The sequence below is a fragment of the Gymnoscopelus braueri genome (genome assembly GCF_963280865.1).
Source record: "Gymnoscopelus braueri genome assembly, chromosome: 18".
In the NCBI taxonomy this organism is placed as follows: Eukaryota; Metazoa; Chordata; class Actinopteri; order Myctophiformes; family Myctophidae; genus Gymnoscopelus; species Gymnoscopelus braueri.
The window spans coordinates 5,489,356-5,513,893 of record NC_137618.1 but is presented as its reverse complement, the minus strand read 5'-3'; the positions used below and the strand labels follow the sequence as shown (position 1 = coordinate 5,513,893).

Sequence of the window (24,538 nt, the reverse complement as noted above, 5' to 3'; positions counted from 1 at the left end):
AGCTGATATTTTATTTAATAATATTCAGTTTTCAAAACAAGTCAAAAATGTAAAGCAGCGCTATGTAGCTTTCCTCTTCTACCCTGGATTTGCTTGCTCAGGGGATAAATTGAATCTTGACCATCAGGTCAAAAATCCTGTGTCTAGGTGAGACATGACCTTTGACACGGTCTAAATATCTCAATAGAAGAGCAGGGAGACAAAATACAACCACCCCACTTATATTGGGGGTGGTCTACTTTTACTTAAGTAGAAAATGTGATGACTTCTTCCACCACTGTCTATTAGTGTGTCTTGTCGCTGCCATGGCGTCTCCATTGAGGACTCTGGTTGAAGATGACAGCAGGTACCGGAAGTGCTTCCAGATGTTCCTGGACCGTTCCTCTGAGCATCAGTGTGTAAAGGATCTTATCCACAAGATTATGCCTGCAATTTTAACAAGGTAAACTTGTTAGTTACACCGACACACATGAATAGGAGATATTTTATTTATTCCTTTATTACATGAAGAGGTGCTGTTGGCCGGTACTGTTACTATTGTTACTAATACAATTACTAATACAATTACTATGTCAACTAACACATTCTTTTAAAATGGTATCAAACGTTGCATTGATTTTTCAAAGTACATCTTGTAGTAGAGGATGCTGCAGGTTCTGAACTTTCTTTCTTTCTTTTTTCCTTTCTTTTAATCAGGACTGCTAAAATACATGCAATACCAATAATATTGTGGCATTGTTCACTCTTCATTTAATATAGTTTTGTTCATTGTCTAGTTCTTTTGCACTTGTGGGTGAAACACAGTTGTAGTTCATCAGGTACTGTTAAGTACAACAGAGCTGATCGCTGAGCAAACCTTTGACAGAGAATAATGTTAATTCTAAACTGACTTTGCCTCAGTACATCTAATGGCCACATCACACAACGTGCTACATTTATCGGTTTCCCCTTGGGGTGAATCTAGTTTTAAATGCTCTTATTTTGACATGATGCTATCTTACATGCAGTGAATAATATGGGATGTTTGCAGAGGTGGAAAGTAACTAAGTACATGTACTCAAGTACTGTACTTGAGTACAATTTTAAGGTAGTTTTTAATTTGATGGAGTACTTCCAATTTCCAATAATTTTATTTCTACTCCACTAGATCTCAAAGGCAAATATTGTACTTCTAGTCCACTATAATTATTTGAAAACTTTAGTTAGGCTACTAGTTACAGTACTTTGTAGATTTTGATTATTATTACAAAACCACTTCAGACCTACAGTATATATAGTATGTTTTGGACATTTGAAAACTACAAGCTCACAATGTGTTGTTGTGAGCTTGTAGATCTGCTTTTTCCAAGGGATTTTTTATACATTTGAAAACTTGTGAAATGGGACCTTGTGCATAATTAGTAGCTTTACTTTTGGTACTTTAAGTATATTTTGACGTCAATATTTTGTACTTTTACTCAAAGTAAAGTTTGAATATCAGACTTGTACTTGTAACAGACTATTTCAACAATAGCAATAACAAGTAAAAATGTCTTCCATCACTGGCTGGTTGCTATAGGATGGTAAATGTGTTGTGTTTCCCCTTCAGCGTTGGAGAAGGAAAGGCTCATCTTAACGTCATTGGAGTTGGAAGTGGTGCAGGTAACACACATCTGGACACAAGCCAGTGGTTCTCAAAGAGGGGTCCTAGGACCCTCAGTGTTCCTTGAGGGGGTTCCAAACAATGTTCATTTAAAAAAAAGTCATATTTTAGTCATCTGAAACAGTTTTAGTTGACTAAATATCATACGCTTTTAGTGCGTGTTTGTTAATGATTTTAAAATGTTGTAGGAAACGAGGTTTTTGGGAAACACTGCCCTCTGCTGTATAGCTACAGAGAAAATGCATTCTCCATCACAACTCACGTTGTTCCTCCATTGGTATCATCAGTTGTTTACATCAGTGGTTCTCAACCTGTGGGTTGGGACCCCCAGGGGGTCCCCAAATGATTTTGGGTAGGGGAGGGGCGGTCCCAACCCACAGGGTCCCGGGTCACCAGATGACGATGAACGTTTTTGGACTTTCAAGACCTTTTTAATACCTGAAAAAAACTAAATTAAATGAAAAAAAGACTTGTATTATTGTATCAAAAGTAATCAACAAACTATACTATATAAACATTGGCCAAATTGTCAAATAATATAAGAAAGAGTCAAACATTTTGAAAATAGCAGATCTATGAGCTCACATTACCTTGCAAGCTTGTAGATCTGCTATTTTCACTATATTTATCTGTGGAACCGAGTCAAACTAAATGTTATGCCTCGACTCCTACAATTCCAAGTGCTTGTCAGAGGGGCGGGGTCCCCAGTTCAAATATGATTATTTTGGGGGGTCCCCAGTTCAAATATGATTATTTTGGGGGGTCCCCAGTTCAAATATGATTATTTTGGGGGGTTGCAGCCTGAAAAGGTTGAGAACCATTGGTTTACATCACCATCATTTAAAAGTGTGTTTCCGTACTCTTCCAATTAGCATTGCAAGATTATTCCCATCGTTCATTCTTGGTCGACAGCTGAAGTCAAAGTTCATATCAAGCCTATTATAGTTAATTACAACTAACGGAGAAGTTAAAATTAGAACTGGAAAAGGCTTACATAAAAGATAACTAACTGAAACTGTATTTTGTGTTTACAGAAAATGTCTTTGTCAATATCTCATACATTTTTGAACACTTTCAAACATCTTTTAACAAAATTTGAAAATAGTCGATCTACAAGCTCAACGCTTCACGGTGTGATCATCAACCAACTCTTCTGGTTCCCGTAGGTGAGATGGATCTGCAGATGTTGTCTCAGCTCCACCTGAAGTACCCTGCCATGACGGTGGATAACCAGGTAGTGGAGCCAAACAGCCAGCAGATACAGAAATACAGAGGTACCACCATTTGTACGATGCTTCCACATCACAGAATGTCAGATGACATCACCTACCTGTCTGCTTTGTGTCTATTATGATAGTTATAGGGATGGGGATCGATTTTTTAAATCCATTTTGATCCTCTTATCTATCCCACTATTGATCCTTTTCTAGATTTTCTAGATTTGACCGAGTTATGGCCATTTAGTAGTGTGTAGTTGCGAACGCGGAAGGAGGCGCGGAAGGAGGCGCCCGCCCAAGTGCAGCTTACTATGAAACCGTGCTCGGGTTGTGTGTGTGTGTGTGTGTGTGTGCCTCTGTCTCTGTGTGCGTGCACTGCCTGTGTGCAGCCGCCAGAGTGCGCCAGAGTGCAGGAATGTAGACAATGCTCTGATTAAAATGCACAACAGCCTGCAAAACACACACACACACACACACACACGCACACACACACACACACACACACACACACACGATGTCAATGTTCTCTCCCCATCACGGTGAAATAACACAGATTACAAGTCCGTAAATACACAATATTTTCGAGCTGCGTTCGCGCGTCTTACTTGTGTAGTATATGTGTGCAATTTAGCTTTTTGGGTGTGACTATTTTCATGGCAGACCCCTGAACAGTGTTTGTGCCGGGTTTGGTGCAGATCGGAGCAACGGTGCGCCTGTGGTACCCAGGGGCCCCGCCACATGGGGCCCCTGGTGTGTCTATTCTGATACCTGAAAATGTGTTTTCTGTTTACCAAAGCTGGAGAGACAAGGAGATAACTCTTACTAAACATCCCATATAGCAATGAGTACTATCAGCATAAAGCTATTTAACACTTACTTTAACCCAAAAAAATCACTTACTCATTTACTTTCCGCAGACATTCAAAGTTGGAGCATGTTGGTTCAACTAAGCTATTATACTTAATTGCGTATAAGCCATTAATTACATTAATGTTCCTTGTTTTTACAGGTAGTTGGCAAGACATTCAGCAGAAGTCAAACGCTTTATTAGAAAGACATGTTTGTGCCAGTGATTTGAATTCAATTCTCTCATCTCTCGAGACATGATGTCACGTTAGGTCCCGCTAGAAAAGATAAGAGAATTGATAAGCCAAAACAATAATGATTTTTCGATTCTCAATAACTTTCCTTGCATTGTGTCTATCGTGATAGTTTTGACAGAGGATATTACAACTGTCTGCTTCTTTGTGTCTACTGTGATATAGATATGGTGTCACAGAAACCAGACATGGATTACATCAAGTTCAGCTGGAATAAGATGACATCCTGTGAATTCCAGGAACACTGGAAAGCCAAACACATGAGCGAGCAGGCTGACTTCATTCATATGATTCAGGTTGATGCTGCATTGATAATACATCTCTATTGATCATTATAAATCTCTTAAAGGGGTGTTTCATCTTGGGGAAAAAAACACTTCTGGGGTCATTTTATCGTCTACTCTGGCTTTTGAGTGCACCCCAGACTGATTTTAAGATGCTTGATTCAATATTTACAAATTTCATAAGCAATTGATCATGAGTGTTAACTAGCTATATATGCCCTTCCTATATAAATCCATTGCAACTTCAAACAAACATTCTTACTGGTGACTGATATTATCCTTCTAATGCGTGATGTGACGTTTTTTTATCACTACTTTTTTCATTTTTTAACATAACTTTTCTTGTAAATGAAAAAAAAGAGAAGCAAAAAAGTACAGTAAAGTACTCAAGAAAAAGTACTTAGTTACTGTCCACCATTGATTATCTGTGGTGGAATCAACAGATGCTGTATTACGTCAAGGATCCAGGAGCTACCGTCAGCTTCTTCAGAGGTCTGCTCAGCAACAGCGGGAAACTTCTAATCATCCATAATTCTGGTAAGTGGGTTGAACCTGGAGCCTCGGATGTGATGCTTCTGAAACAATGATATTTAAAGGAGTAGTTCACCCCAAAAAATACGTATTTTCTATCAATTACACACCCCATGAAGCACTGAATTCATGGTAATTTCTTTGTTGTTGTTGCATTCCTAAGCCAATAATTTGATAACCGGTGGTCTCTCCGGTAGGAGACACAAAGGAGACTCTTTGTGTCTCCTACCGGATACATTAGCATCTTTATTATTATCATCAAATGATTGGCTTAGGAATGTGACAAAAACAAAAATGCTTCATGGGGTGTCTAATTGATAGAAAATAAATCATTACAGCTGCCACATTTATCAACACCCCGCTTGGGCTGCAAAGATGTTTTAACATTTTGTTTATATATCAACGAATTAATTAACCACTTATATTATGTCATACTTAAAGTAATACTAGGTAACGTTTTCAACAAAACTAAAGTTAAATTGTATATCTTTTGCGAGTGGCAAAAGTTTCACAACACCCACTCCGTGAATTTCACCCCCGGAAGCCTTTTATTTATATATTTTCTATTGAAAGTGGACTGGGGGGACTTTCCCGGGGAAATGACGTTCCTGGCCAACGTCATGACGTCGTGGCCGACGTCCCCAGGAACTACCGCAACGGTTTCCTGTTTGGCCAGGAACTACCGCGGTAATAGCAAAAAGGAACCTCACGCTGATGTTAAGAGAATGTAGGATTTGAAGATCGAAAAAGAACAGAAAAAGAAAGCACAGCTCATGGTAACTAATGCTCCACTGGCTAAGAGAAACGATCCGTAGATAGTATAAAACAATTAAAAGATCGCTTTTTGAAACGCTTCCGGCTTCCGGTGAAAACGAATGGAATTCTGGGTAATCGAGGATTACGGAAATTGTATGCAGTGACGGTAGTGACCAGCAGAGGTTGCTAAAAATCGTTATTTGGGATTCTGCATTGTACAACTTTAATTGCGCGAGGGTGTCGTGCAGAAATAGGCGAGATGCAATATGTTGTGAGATTGTACATTGCCTATTTCTTTACTATTTTTTAAAACGTTTTGCCTATAATGGCATGACCAACATAGGAGTAGATTATTATTCAATTATTTTATTAAATTATATATTTTTAACAGTTTTACAGTCGATTAAAAAAAAGAAATCAATCAGTTAGTAAAAATCAATTAAATCAATTAGTTTGAGTAACTGTTGCACCCTGCTACACCCCTTACGCTGCGATTGGCAGGATAACACCGTTTGATAAATCACACGTGAGCCTCGTCGTGAGAGGATTTCTGCGGTCGGATCTGTGCTGGTTTCTACGTTACATCAGGGGTCTTCAACGTTCAAGGACCCCTTAGCTGAGAGAGAGATGAAGCAGGGACCCCCACTATATAGGCTACTGTATAACATCCCACTGAGCATTTTTCAGTGAAAGTTTGTTCAATGTCTAATCTTAGCCTAGACGTTGATTGGCTATTTTTTTAAGCGTCTATATATGCAGTAGACCGTCTATATTATAGCCGTTGAAAGGAAGTCTATAAGATAGACGTCTATATATAGATGCTTAAAAAACAGCTAATCAACTAGGCTAAGATTAGACGTTGAAAAAACGTTGGACCAGGTATAACCCGGTTTTAGACCGAGGTCTAATAGCCGACTATGGCTCACTGGGATAGTGCTGCAGATTAAACGTTTTCATACAGTGTAGATTACATAGATAAGCTCTCCATTGACTTGCTATCCATCATCAGTGTTGTATACATGAATGTAAACATTTATAAACGATGTCATTGCCGTGTTTTCAGATAGAGAGAGCGGGTGGGAAAAACTGTGGAAGGTCTGTGAACCCCAAGTGAACAAGTCAGTGATGAGTCCGAGTGTGACCATGGATGACATCAAAAGCTTCCTGGATTCCCAGGCAGTGAGCTACCAGAGCTACGAGCTGCCATGTTACATGGACGTCACCGAGTGTTTCACCGAGGGTGACGAACAGGGAGAGCTGCTGCTGGACTTCATGACTCAGGTATAATCAGATGCTGGGTTCATTGTTTACCTGGTATGCTATAGTTTCAATGTACGCATTGTTATTTCAATAGTACATTGTTTAGACTGATAGGTTCTTGGTTTACCTGGGATCCTAGTTTCTTGAGGCACTACACTGTCTCTCTGCATTCTATGTATGTGTTTACCTTCCTTATTCTAAGTCGCTCTGGATAAGAGCGTCTGCTAATTGTAATTGTACATTTTAAATGGCAGGTGCTGCACTTCAGCCATACGGCCTCAGCGGAGTTGAAAGCAGATGCGAGGGAGCTGCTGCGACACTTCAGCTCAGAGACCAATGGGAGGGTCATGTTTAAATACAACGTAGCAGCAACTGTTTTGTCTTCAGTCCCCAGTCCCTGATTTCTGTATCCAAGTCCCCCCTTTACCCGACTACAACATCTTACATAGTAAACTATAGCTACTGTGACATATGATGCAATGCATGAATGATAACCCTCCACACATTCCCTTTTTTTTACTTCCCCCACTGCCAGCATTGTTTGCAATGTTAAAAAAACATTTTTTAAGTAGTCACAAAATATTTTCCGTGATCACCGTCCTCACGGTGATCCCCTCATTACACACACACAGGAGTCTCGTAGAATCGTGGAAAAAAAAAAATCCGATTGCGGTAATCCGTTCCATAATTGCAGCCAGTTGAAAATAGCATGTTTTTCCCAAAATAACATGGTAAAAAAAAAAGTACACAGGAGCCGAGATACAGGATTTTAAAGTAATAAGTTAAACAAGGAGTGAATGGAGCTAGGAATCTTTGGATCGTGATATCTCTGGTTCTGTGTGGATAAATTGAAAAAAAAAAAGACAGCGGTTATACTTGTTGCTGGCAGTAAACGGGTGTATTTTTCAACAACGGTTATACTCGTGTTTGGCAGGTAATGATAATCCTCTTAAGAATACAACATTAGACATAATAAATGGAGTGAAAGAGTTGGAATTACTGCCTCCTGAGACCAGTGTTGATGTCATACCTATGTTCAAATAAAGTGCAAATGGATTTCTATTCAATAACTGTTGAGCTAGTCAAGTTGTTTATTTCAATTTGGTTTGAAATAAACAACTTGACATGTACATGAGGTTCACACAACGCCTGTCCATTTCTTATTAAACATAACAGTAAAACCATTTTCCACTTTCTCTTACGTACCCCCAGCAGTACCTACACATACCCATGGAGGTACATGTACACCCATTTGAGAAACACTGCCTTAAAGTCATACTGTGTAACATTTGTTTTAGTATAGTAGTAGTCTAAAGTAGAAGGCAGTGAAATAATTATTGTGCTGATGGTTTCTGCCAAATTGCCTTTAAGTCAGGGCAGGGTGAAACTGCACAAGTGGGATGTCTGATCTACCTTTCCTCTCTTACTTGGCTCTTTTGACTACAAAATGCATACAAATAATCACAAATACCAAAGTGGTATATGGCACAGACTATACATTAAGGTCAGGTCTATATTGCGTTATTACCACATTTATAATGAATTATATTGCAGGCATTAAGGCATTGTAACACTTGTTATAATAGTTTTTTTAATTATGCATCACAACTTATAACAAGGTGTATGATTTTTTATAACGTGTGATATACGTGCTGGTCATAATGCATTATGAACTCAGTGGAACAGCACATTACAACTATCAGGTAACACTTTACTTAAAGGTCAGGTATATAATGCATTATAACCACATTTATAGTGCATCATAATGCAGCATAATGCAGCATAATGCTTAATGACAATCGTTATAAATGTTTTTAAGTATGCATAACAACTTATAACTTAGACACTTTATAGCTATGGTAGTTATAATTTGCTGTTCTGTTGAGATTATAATGCATTATGACCAGTACTTATAATACATTATCAACATTTTTACAAGTTGCCATACATGATTGGATGTAAATTGAGGCAGAAAAGGGAAGAGACGAGATATAGAAATATTGACATAGTTGTTAGAACGAGCCAGCCTGTGTACTGTAAGTCCACCTTATCATTCAGTGTCTCGATATCCAATCGTAGCCAGGTCTGGCTACGATACACACACACACACACACACACACACACACACACACACACACACACACACACACACACACACACACACACACACACACACACACACACACACACTAAGGCACACTATTGCTCCGCCACCTCTGTGTTCCTATTGGCTGGGCTTTAAACAGCCATAACTCCAGTTCCTGGTATGCTAATCTTCCAAAACGTGGTAGGTGCTCTAAAGGTGACTATCCATCAAACAGACTACTTCAGACTACTTCAGACAACAACAGACTGGTAGTCGGTTGGCAAAAGTTGGCATTTAGTTCAGCACAAACTGTCAGCCGATGCACATTGTTGTGCTAATACGTTAGAGCTGGCAGCGCTGATCTGCAAGGTCCTGCCAGTGTTGCTAGGTCTGCTTGTAAATAGGGATGTTCCCAGCGTATTTCTTTCACTGATGTGTGGTGGTGTACATTTACTCAAGTGCTGTAATTTTTAGGTACTTTACTGGAGTATTTCCAATTGTCTATACTTTAACTTCTACTCCACTACATCTCAGAGGCAAATATTGTGGGCTATACTTTTACTCCACTACAATTATTTAAAACTTCAGTTACTAGTTACTTTGCAGATATAAATCATTACATTAAACATACACTAACCACTTTAGCCCTATTTTATAACTAGGCTATTTGAAAATAGCCAATCTACAAGCTCACAACTTGTCGCATCATTGTGAGCTTGTAGATCTGCTATTTTCAAACATTTTAGTACTTTTACTTTTGGTACTTAAAGTCAATTTTTATACTAATACTTTTCCTCGAGTAAATTTTGAAATCCGGACTTTTACTTGTAACTGACTCAGAGTACATCTACATTGCAGTATACCTTTACTTAAGTAAAACATTTGAGTACTTTTTCCACCACTGCTGACGTGTACACGACATTTTTTAAAACGGTTATTCGAATAATCAAAAATAAATAAATACATTATTTTATTGAAATTAACACCCAGAAAATAGCCAAAACTGAGCACATTTCTATCTACAGTATAAGGCCAAATCTCATTTGAAAAAATATATTAAGAGTATATGAAAGCCATTTAAAAATACTATTGGAATCTTACACACCTGCTCCCAAATAATTCATTGCATCACCAGTGCGCAACGCAAAAGTAGGTCAAACTAGAAAAAGTGCTCCTCGGAGCAAAGGTCTCCGCCAGGTCAGGTAGGTTATTGTGGGCCAGTAATGTTCGGAATTTGCCAATCAGGATGGAATATAAAAAATTGGACGGAACCATCTTGATCACTTGACTATAGAGATAATGTGTACCGATTTGCATGACGTTTGGACAGAATTTGTAGGAGTAATATGGAAAAGAAAAGTGTTGCAAAAATCGGCCTCCTGGTGGCGCTATAATAGGGCAATGTTAAAAGGTCGGCATTTGTTCTTCAACGTAGTGCGAATGTGCGTGCAAAGTTCCACCGCAATTGGACGCTGTGTTTATGATGTGCGGAATTTTTTCAAAACGGGCCACTCCTGCAAACTTTAGATGTCAATGCTAGCCAATCAGGATGGAATATGAAAAATCTAACATATCCATCTTGATCACATGATTATAGAGATCATGTGTACCGATTTGTGAGAAATTTGGATAAAATTTGAAGGCTTAATATAAAAAAAAATGTTTTACATAAGCCTGGTGGCGCTATAAAAGTGAAAAACACAGGGCAGATGTTTTTCCTTGGCCTCTAGGGAGTGTGCGTGCAAAATTTCACGCAGATCGGTGCAGTTATAGTTAGTGTGCCATTTCTTCCTCGGCCTAGTGGGAATGTGTGTGTGAGATTTCACAGAAATCGCAGGCTGCATTCATGATTTGAGGCATTTTGCTCAAAACAGACCAATCCTGCTAACTTTGGAAGCCAACCTTAGCCAATCAGGATGGAATATGGAAAATCCAACGCTTCCCGACGCCGAGTCGGGCCAAAATCGGTACAATGGAAACCTAGCTTTAGACTGGGCTGTAATTGCTTATGCCACATGTTTGTGTTCCTATTGGCTTTAAACAGCCATAACTCCACTTCCCAGCATGCTAAACTTCCCAAACTTAGTAGGTGCTCTTGGGCGGCCAATAGGGACAGGCTGTACTTGCTTAAGCCCCGCCCCCTCTGTGTTCCTGTTGAGCAGCCTTGAAATGAATGGACAGGGATTTAACATTGTTCCTCTAGTTCATAATAGCTTAATGAAATCAACTCATCAAAGGCACCACTCACTTCACACTGGGTGTGACTTTTTTTTAATCGGGGGAACAAACTCAGACCCTTGGTTCTGCCTTGGTATGACCAGCGAGATTGAGTAGGAAGGGGCGGTCCCCTTCCTGAATTCAGCCAATCAAAAAATGTTTTACTCTCTCTCTACAGGGAGCGAGCGAGAAAAAAAAAATACTTGGAAGATACATGTTGGAAGCATTGAAGCAATTCATATATTTTAGTTCCTTTTTTATTAGAATCTAGATCAGTAAATAAATGGTATGCCATTCGGTAATGTTCCATTACTTCCAATTACTTTTTAAACGTATAAGTGAATACTAAACTGAAGCTTGATTTAAAACGTTTTTTTTTAATGGGGGTTCATGCTTCTTGACCGGATAGCCAGTTGTATAGAACTATCTGACCATCATGATATTTTAAACGTCTCTTGGTGATATTTGTAAGTGCTTAGCTTGATCCAGTGTAGTAGGCTGTGTTTAAAATGTAACTTACTGTATTAAAATGTGTCTTGCAACATACAGTAGCAAGTGAAAATAAGTAGTGAGACTTACTTTTTTAACGTTCTTACTTTGTGTTTGTGTTTGTAGCATAAGGATCAGCACCAAATGTCATCAAAACACTGACTGCTTGAAATTATCTCACGTGCGTGTGCGTGTGTGCGTGTGCGTGTGCGCGTGCGCGTGCGCGTTTCAGTCTCAGTGATCAGTGTTTAACTTTTTTGGATAATTGAAGGTTGTGAGTTTAAGATCTATGTCAAAAGTTAGATTTTAGATCACCAATTACCCAAAGACAGTTTAAACGTCTCTTGGAGAACATACCGCAGTGTCTTCAGCTAAGCTCTAAACACGTGGTTAGAAAAGCCGTTGAGAGTCAAATAGCCCGGAACATTGTTAAAGGTTATTTGCAACCCTTTCCCCTGGCCTATATAAACACACTATGCGTTGAAACACAAATACGCACAAACAGCTGCAAATAAAACCATTGGGGCTGTCACATGAGCATTAGAATAAATACATACAATACAGCCTTACACAAACATGACCATTACTTTGTTGGATGATATTAACTCAACAAAATAGGATCAAACCTGTCAAGAACTAATAGGCTGCTTTGTGGGATCATTCCCCCCCTCAGTGAATGTAGGCCTAGTGGACCTCTCTCACACACACTTAGGCCAGTGTACCCTGTGTGTGTGTGTGTGTGTGTGTGTGTGTGTGTGTGTGTGTGTGTGTGTGTGTGTGTGTGTGTGTGTGTGTGTCACACACACACACACACACACACACACACACACACACACACACACACACACACACACACACACACACACATACGTATCCCTCCTGCAGTGTTTGCTGCACCCCCCCTTACTTCAGTGTTCCCGGTAAAATTTTACCGCCCTGTTTTAACTTAGTCATGACTCATGGTCAGTATCATGTCAGTATCATGGTCAGTATCATGTCAGTATCATATCAGTATCATGTCAGTATCATGGTCAGTATCATGTCAGTATCATGGTCAGTATCATGTCAGTATCATGGTCAGTATCATGGTCAGTATCATGGTCAGTATCATGTCATTATCATGTCAGTATCATGGTCAGTATAATTATCATTGTCATGGCCAGTATCATGGCAGTCTCATGCAATGTCATGGTCAATATCATGCTCAGTATCATGTCAGTATCATTTCATTATCGTGTGTGTGTGTGTGTGTGTGTGTGTGTGTGTGTGTGTGTGTGTGTGTGTGTGTGTGTGTGTGTGTGTTTTCCATTATCTGGATGAACATAATATGGTCTTTCCAATTCATTTCCCATGACGGTCATTTTTGAACGGGAACACTAAGGGTGTAACAAAGTTTAATAAACGACTGACAATTCTGTCAAAATAGTCATCACTATTTTTACATGTTCACATACCTAGTGGGGAGGAAATCATAAAGTCTCAAGGCACCCAGAAATCATAAAGTCTCAAGGCACCCAGATGAAAAACACAAAAGTTATGATTCAGAAAAGTTGGAAATCGGACAGATTTGATCAGAAAACTGCAAGAGGGTCATCTAAGTTATTTTAAACAATAGTAGATGCACAAACTTGGGAAACTCAACAATAAGTGTTTTAGGATACAGATCACGGGTGCAGGAAGCATCGCCTCCTCCATATATGGCGACTACCAATTATCACAGACACTGAACAGAGTTTAGCCAATGCCTTAGCTCTTGGGCTTGGGCATTCCCGCAATCTGCAGTTCTCTCACAACTGATTTATGGACATTACCATTTCCTGAAAAGTAACAGTTCTGGACATTAAAGGCATGATATTTTGCTTCAAAGGATGGATAGATATGATATTAGAGAGGGGTAGGTCTTAATTGGGTGTAAAGCTATATTGAAAATAGATAAAGTTACATATTTAAATAGTATAAACATATAAAATAAATATTAAAACACCAATGCAAATCAAAGACAGCCAAACATTTAAAAGTTTGAAAGTTTATTCACCGCTGGGATGCTGGGATTCATCAGGCTGTGTAGATCGAGTCTGCAGCACGCTGTTACTCTGCATACAATAATGGAGACATAATGTAAAATACAACTACAGTTCCATTTTAGTAACACATTTTGGATAGAGGTGTAACAATATAGTAACTGCATCGAAAAATCTATTTTAATTTTCAACTATCTACTATATCGATATGCAAACAGCAAAATATCGTATCGTTTTACTTTGTATTGTATCGAATCGTTTTGCAATGTAAATAATTGATTTTATCGATACTAAGTACGTGTGCTTTAACTTAAATTATTTAGCAATTTTAAGAAGAAAAAAGAGAAAGAGGGGTTTAATTACTTTTCCATTCCATATCGTTACACTTGGTTTATGGATAAATGTGTGTAATCTCTGTGTTCATGTCAAGGTGTGGGTTTGTCCATATGTGTTCAAATACAATGTCCATATAATGCTATAGAGAATCACTGTGTTTACTTATTTATATCCATAATAATACATATTTCCCTTAAAAAACCTGCACTATCCACACGTTTCACAGATATTTTTCTTTTGCAAAATAGTTTCTGTATCAATTTTAAATCATTGAATCGTATTGTATCGTATCGCCATGAATGAACCAATATAGTCCATGTATCGTATCGTCAACCATGTATCGTGATGCATATCGTATCGCTGTTGAAATGTATCATTACACCCCTAATTTTGGAGCATCACACTGAGAGGAAAATAAGCCAGACAGTGTGTGATTAAACTCGCGCATGCAGGCCCGCATGCGTGCAAGCACACCACCCAAAGATTGTGAATGGCTCAAGGCTAGTTGCTCTGTTCTCACTAATCCTTAAGTCCTTTCAGAGATGAATAAAGACAGTTTGCATAATAACAGAGCTGTGCGGGGTGAACAGGATGCTACTGTCACCTTACACGCCTTCTAATCAAACACCTGGAGGACAACAACTCCTGCACACACACGCACACACACACACACACACACACACACACACACACACACACACACACACACACACACACACACACACACACACACACACACACACACACACACACACACACACACACACACGTATCCCTCCTGCAGTGTTTGCTGCACCCCCCCTTACTTCAGTGTTCCCGGTAAAATTTGACCGCCCTGTTTTAACTTAGTCATGACTCATGGTCAGTATCATGTCAGTATCATGGTCAGTATCATGTCAGTATCATGTCAGTATCATGGTCAGTATCATGGTCAGTATCATGTCAGTATCATGGTCAGTATCATGTCAGTATCATGTCAGTATCATGGTCAGTATCATGGTCAGTATCATGTCAGTATCATGGTCAGTATCATGTCAGTATCATGTCAGTATCATGGTCAGTATCATGTCAGTATCATGGTCAGTATCAAGTCAGTATCATGTCAGTATCATGGTCAGTATCATGTCAGTATCATGGTCAGTATCATGGTCAGTATCATGGTCAGTATCATGTCAGTATCATGGTCAGTATAATTGTCATTGTCATGGCCAGTATCATGGCAGTATCATATCAGTATCTTGGTCAGTATCGTGTGTGTGTGTGTGTGTGTGTGTGTGTGTGTGTGTGTGTGTGTGTGTGTGTGTGTGTGTGTGTGTGTGTGTGTGTGTGTGTGTGTGTGTGTGTGTGTGTGTGTGTGTTTTCCATCATCTGGATGAACATAATATGGTCTTTCCAATTCATTTCCCATGACGGTCATTTTTGACCGGGAACACTAAGGATGTAACAAAGTTTAATAAACGACTGACAATTCTGTCAAAATGGTCATCACTATTTTTACATGTTCACATACCTAGTGGGGAGGAAATCATAAAGTCTCAAGGCACCCAGATGAAAAACACAAAAGTTATGATTCAGGAAAGTTGGAAATCGGACAGATTTGATCAGAACACTGCAAAAGGGTCATCTAAGTTATTTTAAACAATAGTAGATGCACAAACTTGGGAAACTCAACAATAAGTGTTTTAGGATACAGATCACGGGTACAGGAAGCATCGCCTCCTCCATATATGGCGACTACCAATTATCACAGACACTGAACATAATTTAGCCAATGCCTTAGCTCTTGGGCTTGGGCATTCCTGCAATCTGCAGGCCTCTCACAACTGATTTATGGACATTACCATTTCCTGAAAAGTAACAGTTCTGGACATTAAAGGTTTCCACCTCACAGTGACAATATAAATGTCAGCATAGACAGATTGTCAATATGGTTTTAGTACCAACAGATCAACTTCAATGGCACCAATAGATTTAATAGAAGAATTAACTACTTCAGTTGATAAGAGGGAATATTGTATAGGAGTATTTATTGATTTAAAGAAGACATTTGATACAATCGACCATGATATTTTGCTTCAAAAGACGGATAGATATGATTTGATATTAGAGAGGGGTAGGGCTTAATTGGGTGTAAAGCTATATTGAAAATAGATAAAGTTAAATATTTAAATAGTATAAACATATAAAATAAATATTAAAACACCAATGCAAATCAAAGACAGCCAAACATTTAAAAGTTTGAGCTCTACCACCCACTCTAGCCCTGAGCCACTGCTGCCCTAGCCTTGAGCCATTCACGGTCTTTGGGTGGTGTGCATGCAGGCCTGTATACAGCAGGCGCTGTATGGCTTATTTTCTTGCTCGCAAATGTGTTGCTAAAATCTAACTGTACCATATATGTATAGACATACTATACATTATCCATTATTGTATTAATGTGTGCAGAGTAACAACATGAAAACATGGTTTTGAAAGCCCACATTCATTATTTATCAAACATCTCACAGTAGGACTTTCACTTAAAACAAACTTCAAAAGTATCTATCTAATCTATCTATCTGTCTGTCTGTCTGTCTGTCTGTCTGTCTGTCTGTCTGTCTGTCTGTCTGTCTGTCTGTCTGTTTGTTTGTCTGTCTGTCTGTCTGTCTGTCTGTCTGTCTGTCTGTCTGTCTGTCCTTGGTGTGGGTGGAGCTACAGTAGTAGTTCAGTACTTATATGCTGACTATTCCACTCGCTTTCCACAACACTCTGCTCTGCAAAACGTAAGTCAAACTATTACTTCATATTAGGGATGCACAACCTTAATAATGCATCATAGGTATTGAACCGATATCTAAATAATGGGTTTTAGCTGATATCTTATTTAATAATATTTAGTTTTCAAAACAAGTTCGAAAAAAATGTAAGCAGGTCAAAAATCCTGTGTCTAGGTGAGACATGACCTTTGACACGGTCTAAATATCTCAATAGAAGAGCAGGGAGACAAAATACAACCACCCCACTTATATTGGGGGTGGTCTACTTTTACTTAAAGGTAGGGTAAGTGATTATTATTATTATTATTATTTATTTATTTTTGTTAAAAGGTTAAAGTACTATATTCTGATAGTAATCATTGCTAGAGAGCGTTTGTCCGGTCACAGCGGTCTCTCCAGCTCTTTAGTAAACAGAATATACGCACATGTTCAGGTTGGTGACAACATTTAAGCCAATCAGGAGTGAGTACTGAAAATGCAATTTCTGTTTAATAAAGAGCTGGAGAGACATGGGAGACTCCTTTTACTGAACAAACACTCTAAAGCAATGAGTACTATCTTAATATAGAGCTAATTAACACTTATTTTAGCCAAAGTAAATCACTTACCCTACCTTTAAGTAGAAAATGTGATTACTTCTTCCACCACTGTCTATTAGTGTGTCTTGTCGCTGCCATGGCGTCTCCATTGAGGACTCTGGTTGAAGATCACAGCAGGTACCAGAAGTGCTTCCAGATGTTCCTGGACCGTTCCTCTGATCATCAGTGTATAAAGGATTTCATCCACAAGATTATGCCTGCAATTTTAACAAGGTAAACTTGTTAGTTACACCGACACACATGAATAGGAGATATTTTATTTATTCATTTATTACATGAAGAGGTGCTGTTGGCCGGTACTGTTACTATTGTTACTAATACAATTACTAATACAATTACTATGTCAACTAACACATTATTTTAAAATGGTATCAAACGTTGCATTGATTTTTCAAAGTACATCCTGTAGTAGAGGATGCTGCAGGTTCTGAACTTTCTTTCTTTCTTTTTTTCCTTATTTTAATCAGGGCTGCTAAAATATATTAAATACCAATAATATTGTGGCATTGTTCACTCTTCATTTAATATAGCTTTGTTCATTGTCTAGTTCTTTTGCACTTGTGTGTGAAACACAGTTGTAGTTCATCAGGTACAACAGAGCTGATCGCTGAGCAAACCTTTGACAGAGAATAATGTTAATTCTAAACTGACTTTGCCTCAGTACATCTAATGGCCACATCACACAACGTGCTACATTTATCGGTTTCCCCTTGGGGTGAATCTAGTTTTAAATGATCTTATTTGACATGATGCTATCTTACATGCAGTGAATAATATGGGATGTTTGCAGAGGTGGAAAGTAACTAAGTACATGTACTCAAGTACTGTACTTGAGTACAATTTTAAGGTAGTTTTTAATTTGATGGAGTACTTCCAATTTCCAATAATTTTATTTCTACTCCACTAGATCTCAAAGGCAAATATTGTAATTCTAGTCCACTATAATTATTTGAAAACTTTAGTTAGGCTACTAGTTACAGTACTTTGTAGATTTTGATTATTATTACAAAACCACTTCAGACCTACAGTATATATAGTACGTTTTGGTAATTTGAAAACTACAAGCTCACAATGTGTCGCTTTGCGGCGCGTTGTGAGCTTGTAGATCTGCTTTTTCCAAGGGATTTTTTTTTTAAAAAACTTGCTAAATGGGACCTTCTGCATAAGTAGTACCTTTACTTTTGGTACTTTGAGTATATTTTGACGGCAATATTTTGTACTTTTACTCAAGTAAAGTTTGAATATCAGACTTGTACTTGTAACAGACTATTTCAACAATAGCAATAACAAGTAAAAATGTCTTCCATCACTGGCTGGTTGCTATAGGATGGTAAATGTGTTGTGTTTCCCCTTCAGCGTTGGAGAAGGAAAGGCTCATCTTAACGTCATTGGAGTTGGAAGTGGTGCAGGTAACACACATCTGGACACAAGCCAGTGGTTCTCAAAGAGGGGTCCTAGGACCCTCAGTGTTCCTTGAGGGGGTTCCAAACAATGTTAATTTTGAAAAAAAGTCATATTTTAGTCATCTGAAACAGTTTTAGTTGACTAAATATCATACGTTTTTAGTGCGTGTTTGTTAATGATTTTAAAATGTTGTAGGAAACAAGGTTTTTGGGAAACACTGCCCTATGCTGTATAGCTACAGAGAAAATGCATTCTCCATCACAACTCACGTTGTTCCTCCATTGGTATCATCAGTTGTTTACATCAGTGGTTCTCAACCTGTGATTTTGGGTAGGGGAGGGGCGGTCCCAACCCACAGGGTCCCGGGTCACCAGATGACGATGAACGTTTTAGGACTTTCAAGACCTTTTTAATACCTGAAAAAACTAAATTAAATGAAAAAAGACTTGTATTATTGTATCAAAAGTTATCAACAAACTATACTATATAAACATTGGCCAAATTGTCAAATAATATAAGAAAGAAGCAAACATTTTGAAAATAGCAGATCTACGAGCTCACAACACACAATGTCTTTGTCAATATTTCATACATTTTTGAACACATCTTTTAAAAAAATTGAAAATAGTCGATCTACAAGCTCAACGCTTCACGGTGTGATCATCAATCAACTCTTCTGGTTCCCGTAGGTGAGATGGATCTGCAGATGTTGTCTCAGCTCCACCTGAAGTACCCTGCCATGACGGTGGATAACCAGGTAGTGGAGCCAAACAGCCAGCATATACAGAAATACAGAGGTACCACCATTTGTACGATGCTTCCACATCACAGAATGTCATCTACCTGTCTGCTTTGTGTCTATTATGATAGTTATAGGGATGGGGATCGATTTTTAAAATCCATTTCGCCACATGGGGCCCCTGGTGTGTCTATTCTGATATCTGAAAATGTGTTTTCTGTTTACCAAAGCTGGAGAGACAAGGAGATAACTCTTACTAAACATCCCATATAGCAATGAGTACTATCAGCATAAAGCTATTTAACACTTACTTTAACAAACAAAACAATATCACTTACTCATTTACTTTCCGCAGACATTCAAAGTTGGAGCATGTTGGTTCAACTAAGCTATATGCTTAATTGCGTATAAGCCATTACATTAATGTTCCTTGTATTTACAGGTAGTTGGCAAGAAATGCAGCAGAAGTCAAACGCTTTATTAGAAAGACATATGTTTGTGCCAGTGATTTGAATTCAATTCTCTCATCTCTCGAGACATGATGTCACGTTAGGTCCCGCTAGAAAAGATAAGAGAATTGATAAGCCAAAACAATAATGATTTTCCGATTCTCAATAACTTTCCTTGCATTTTGTCTATCGTGATAGTTTTGACAGAGGATATTACAACTGTCTGCTTGCTTTGTGTCTACTGTGATATAGATATGGTGTCACAGAAACCAGACATGGATTACATCAAGTTCAGCTGGAATAAGATGACATCCTGTGAATTCCAGGAACACTGGAAAGCCAAACACATGAGCGAGCAGGCAGACTTCATTCATATGATTCAGGTTGATGCTGCATTGATAATGCATCTCTATTGGTCATTATAAATCTCTTAAAGGGGTGTTTCATCTTGGGGAAAAAAACACTTCTGGGGTCATTTTATCGTCTACTCTGGCTTTTGAGTGCACCCCAGACTGATTTTAAGATGCTTGATTCAATATTTACAAATTTCATATGCAATTGATCATAAGTGTTAAATAGCTCTATATGCCCTTCCTATATAAACCCATTGCAACTTCAAACAAAAATTCTTACTGGTGACTGATATTATCCTTCTAATGCGTGATGTGACGTTTTTTTATCATTACTTTTTTCATTTTTTAACCTTTCTTGTAAATGAAAAAAAATAAGCAAAAAAGTACAGTAAAGTACTCAAGAAAAAGTATTTAGTTACTGTCCACCATTGATTATCTGTGTTTGAATCAACAGATGCTGTATTACGTCAAGGATCCTGGAGCTACCGTCAGCTTCTTCAGAGGTCTGCTCAGCAACAGCGGGAAACTTCTAATCATCCTTAATTCTGGTAAGTGGGTTGAACCTGGAGCCTCGGATGTGAGGCTTCTGAAACAATGATATTTAAAGGAGTAGTTCACCCAACAAAAATACTTATTTTCTATCAATTACACACCCCATGAAGCACTGAATTCATGGTAATTCTTTTGTTGTTGTTGCATTCCTAAGCCAATAATTTGATAACCGGTGGTCTCTCCGGTAGGAGACACAAAGGAGACTCTTTGTGTCTCCTACCGCTGTCACACAGCCCCATGTCTGTGGAATGCCCTCCCAGACCACCTGAGAGCACCACAGTCCGTCCACTGATGCTTTTAAAAATGGACTAAAAACCTACCTTTTTAAAGAAGCATTTTTCTAATTTTATGGACTTTGTTTGTTTTTCGTACTAAGTTTTAATTTCTAAATTTTGGCCCTTTAGTTTAGCCTAGTTGGGTCTATTGTAATTGTTTTGTTGCCTATGCTGTTTTTATGCCTTGCTTTTAATTGTAGCACTCTGAGATTCGTGAGAATGTAAAGTGCGTTATAAATAAAATGTATTATTATTATTATTACCGGATACATTAGCATCTTTATTATTATCATCAAATTATTGGCTTAGGAATGTGACAAAAACAAAAAAATCTCAATGGATTCAATGCTTCATGGGGTGTGTAATTGATAGAAAATAAATCATTACAGCTGCCACATTTATCAACACCCCGCTTGGGCTGCAAAGATGTTTTAACATTTTGTTTATATATCAACGAATTAATTAACCACTTATGTTATGTCATACTTAATTGCGCGAGGGTGTCGTGCAGAAATAGGCGAGATGCAACATGTTGTGAGATTGTAGATTGCCTATTTCTTTACTATTTTTTAAAACGTTTTGCCTATAATGGCATGACCAAAATAGGAGTAATTATTATTCAATTATTTTATTAAATTATATATTTTTAACAGTTTTACAGTCTATTAAATCAATTAGTTTGAGTAACTGTTGCACCCTACTACACCCCTTACGCTGCGATCGGCAGGATAACACCGTTTGATAAATCACACGTGAGCCTCGTCGTGAGAAGATTTCTGCGGTCGGATCTGTGCTGGTTTCTACATTACATCAGGGGTCTTCAACGTTCAAGGACCCCTTAGCTGAGAGAGAGATGAAGCAGGGACCCCCACTATATAGGCTACTGTATAACATCCCACTGAGCATTTTTCAGTCTAAAATGCGTCTAAACGGCTAGGCTAAAACCGGGTTATAACTGGACTAAAAGTGAAAGTTTGTTCAATGTCTAATCTTAGCCTAGACGTTGATTGGCTGTTTTTTAAGTGTCTATATATAGACCGTCTATATTATAGCCGTTGAAATGACGTCTATAAGATAGACGTCTATATATAGATGCTTAAAAAACTGCTAATTAACGTTTAGGCTAAGATTAGACGTTGAAAAAACTTTCACTGTTAGACCAGTTATAAGCCGGTTTTAAACGGAGGTCTAATAGCCGACTATGGCTCACTGGGATAGTGCTGCAGATTAAACTTTTTCATAGATTACATAGATAAGCTCTCCATTGACTTGCTATCCATCATCAGTGTTGTATACCTGAATGTAAACATTTATAAATGAGGTCACTGCCGTGTTTTCAGAGAGAGAGAGCGGGTGGGAAAAGCTGTGGAAGGTCTGTGAACCCCAAGTGAACAAATCAGAGTTGAGTCCGAGTGTGACCCTGGATGACATCAAAAGCTTCCTGGATTCCCAGGCAGTGAGCTACCAGAGCTACGTGCTGCCATGTTACATGGACGTCACCGAGTGTTTCACCGAGGGTGACGAACAGGGAGAGCTGCTGCTGGACTTCATGACTCAGGTATAATCAGATGCTGGGTTCATTGTTTACCTGGTATGCTATAGTTTCAATGTACGCATTGTTATTTCAATAGTACATTGTTTAGACTGATAGGTTCTTGGTTTACCTGGGATCCTAGTTTCTTGAGGCACTACACTGTTTCTCTGCATTCTATGTATGTGTTTACCTTCCTTATTCTAAGTCGCTCTGGATAAGAGCGTCTGCTAATTGTAATTGTACATTTTAAATGGCAGGTGCTGCACTTCAGCCATACGGCCTCAGCGGAGTTGAAAGCAGATGTGATGGAGCTGCTGCGACACTTCAGCTCAGAGACCAATGGGAGGGTCATGTTTAAATACAACGTAGCAGCACTGGTTGTTGACTCCTTGCCTTAAGGACTACCACTGTAAATGGTCAGTTGCTAATCTAGGATATATGAATGATTTTCAACAGTGTTATAATGAGAACATTACTAAAAAGTAAACTGATATATTGATTGCTTTCCTTGTTCTTGACAGGTGTTGCAGATGCTGTGGCAGTTCCTTTAACTACAGTACTTGTTGTTTTGTGTATTGTTGCAGTAATTTAGTGATTTACCTTTTTTCACGGGCTATTCCTACCAGCTCGCTAAACACCGTAGATAGGAGCTATACCCTGACCTGAAATGTGTGTTAGTGTGTGTGTGTGTGTGTGTGTGTGTGTGTGTGTGTGTGTGTGTGTGTGGGGGCGTGTGAGCGTGTGTGTGTGTGTGTATAATGGCAAACTAAAACAATTCGGCACTGTTCCCCCTTACGTCAACAAGCCCTCATATCCACTCACCTACTGGCTACGGCCAGCCCTGGCATTGGCCCGCACAGCCGGAGGCGGAGCGAGATGCTGGATATATCACCGTTCAGGTGCGGGGCAATAACCTGGGGGCCAATATAGCCGTGCCTCCAGCGGCCGGCCTCCGCCGTTGTGACGTACAGAAACAGTGCCAAAACAACGAATGAAAATAAACAAAACATGTGTGCAGGATGTGGAACGATATGTATGTGTGCCTATGTTGCCCACTGCATAATATCCTAACACCTTCATGTCACTTTAACCCTTTGAGACCTGGAACCTCATTTTTTGATTTGAGCTAAAAAGTAATATTTTACACTTTGGCTATTCAAAAATAGCAGATCTGCTATTTTTGAAAAATCGTGAAAATGTGTGCACATCTTTGAATATATATATTTTTACAGCGAACATTTTTAACTCAAATCTTTGCTTCTGGGGGTCCCTGGAACAACATATTTTGAGATGGGGGTCTGCGGCCAAATACATAATTTTGGGGGTCCTTGATATGAAAAAGTTTGAGCACCACTGATATTGAAACCTATGTTTTTTAGGAAAACTGTTGGGATTTAGGAGACATGTAGAATCGGCTTCAGGTCTTAATGGGTTAATGGAGTCTTTATAGGAACAATGGCAGCATATACAGTACACAAAAATACAGCATCAATAAATGCACCGTACAAACTATATATAACAATATGTACATACCATAGTATATTTTATAATGTGCAAATTGTCACATTTTACACGTCGGTGTTTGTGAGACATTGTGCATGAAATTCCTTTCTTTGACCCAATCCTCATAAGCATCAGGGAGAGGAGAAGCTGACAGACTATACAATTTGCCTTCCCATGAACCCATGCGTTCAGGTCTATCATGTTGAGATTAAAACATTAATTAAATGCAAGCTTCGTTTTTGTCTCTTTACTCAACAAAATGTTTCAATCGACCTGCTTCTCACGCGAGTCAATCAGTGTTCAGAGGACTGACGTCAGAGAGAAGAAGACATCTTATGTGACGACTCAGGAGTCGGAGTCATCACTACTACAATATGAACCACTGGCGCCGATTTATGTGATTGTGCGTGGTCGTGGGGGCTCAACTCAAAAATT

The 24,538-nt window shown here is 38.7% G+C and overlaps 2 protein-coding genes across 2 annotated transcripts; both read left to right on the top strand.

The window, feature by feature from the left end:
• Positions 1-305: 305 nt before the first annotated feature.
• On the top strand, positions 306-7,191 carry LOC308105831 (histamine N-methyltransferase-like; the record flags this gene model as incomplete). Its single annotated transcript, XM_080456755.1, has 7 exons — positions 306-442; positions 1,589-1,641; positions 2,809-2,916; positions 4,125-4,255; positions 4,687-4,780; positions 6,594-6,811; positions 7,045-7,191. The coding sequence occupies 7 exons, from the start codon at positions 306-308 to the stop codon at positions 7,189-7,191; spliced, it is 888 nt and encodes a 295-aa protein (XP_080312881.1).
• A 10,179-nt stretch (positions 7,192-17,370) lies between these two features.
• Positions 17,371-22,998, top strand: LOC308105830 (histamine N-methyltransferase-like; the record flags this gene model as incomplete). The annotated part of the gene is made up of 7 exons (XM_080456754.1): positions 17,371-17,507; positions 18,651-18,703; positions 19,388-19,495; positions 20,139-20,269; positions 20,694-20,816; positions 22,520-22,624; positions 22,858-22,998. 7 exons carry the CDS (start codon positions 17,371-17,373, stop codon positions 22,996-22,998), a joined length of 798 nt encoding a protein of 265 aa, XP_080312880.1.
• Between the last annotated feature and the right edge of the window lie 1,540 nt (positions 22,999-24,538).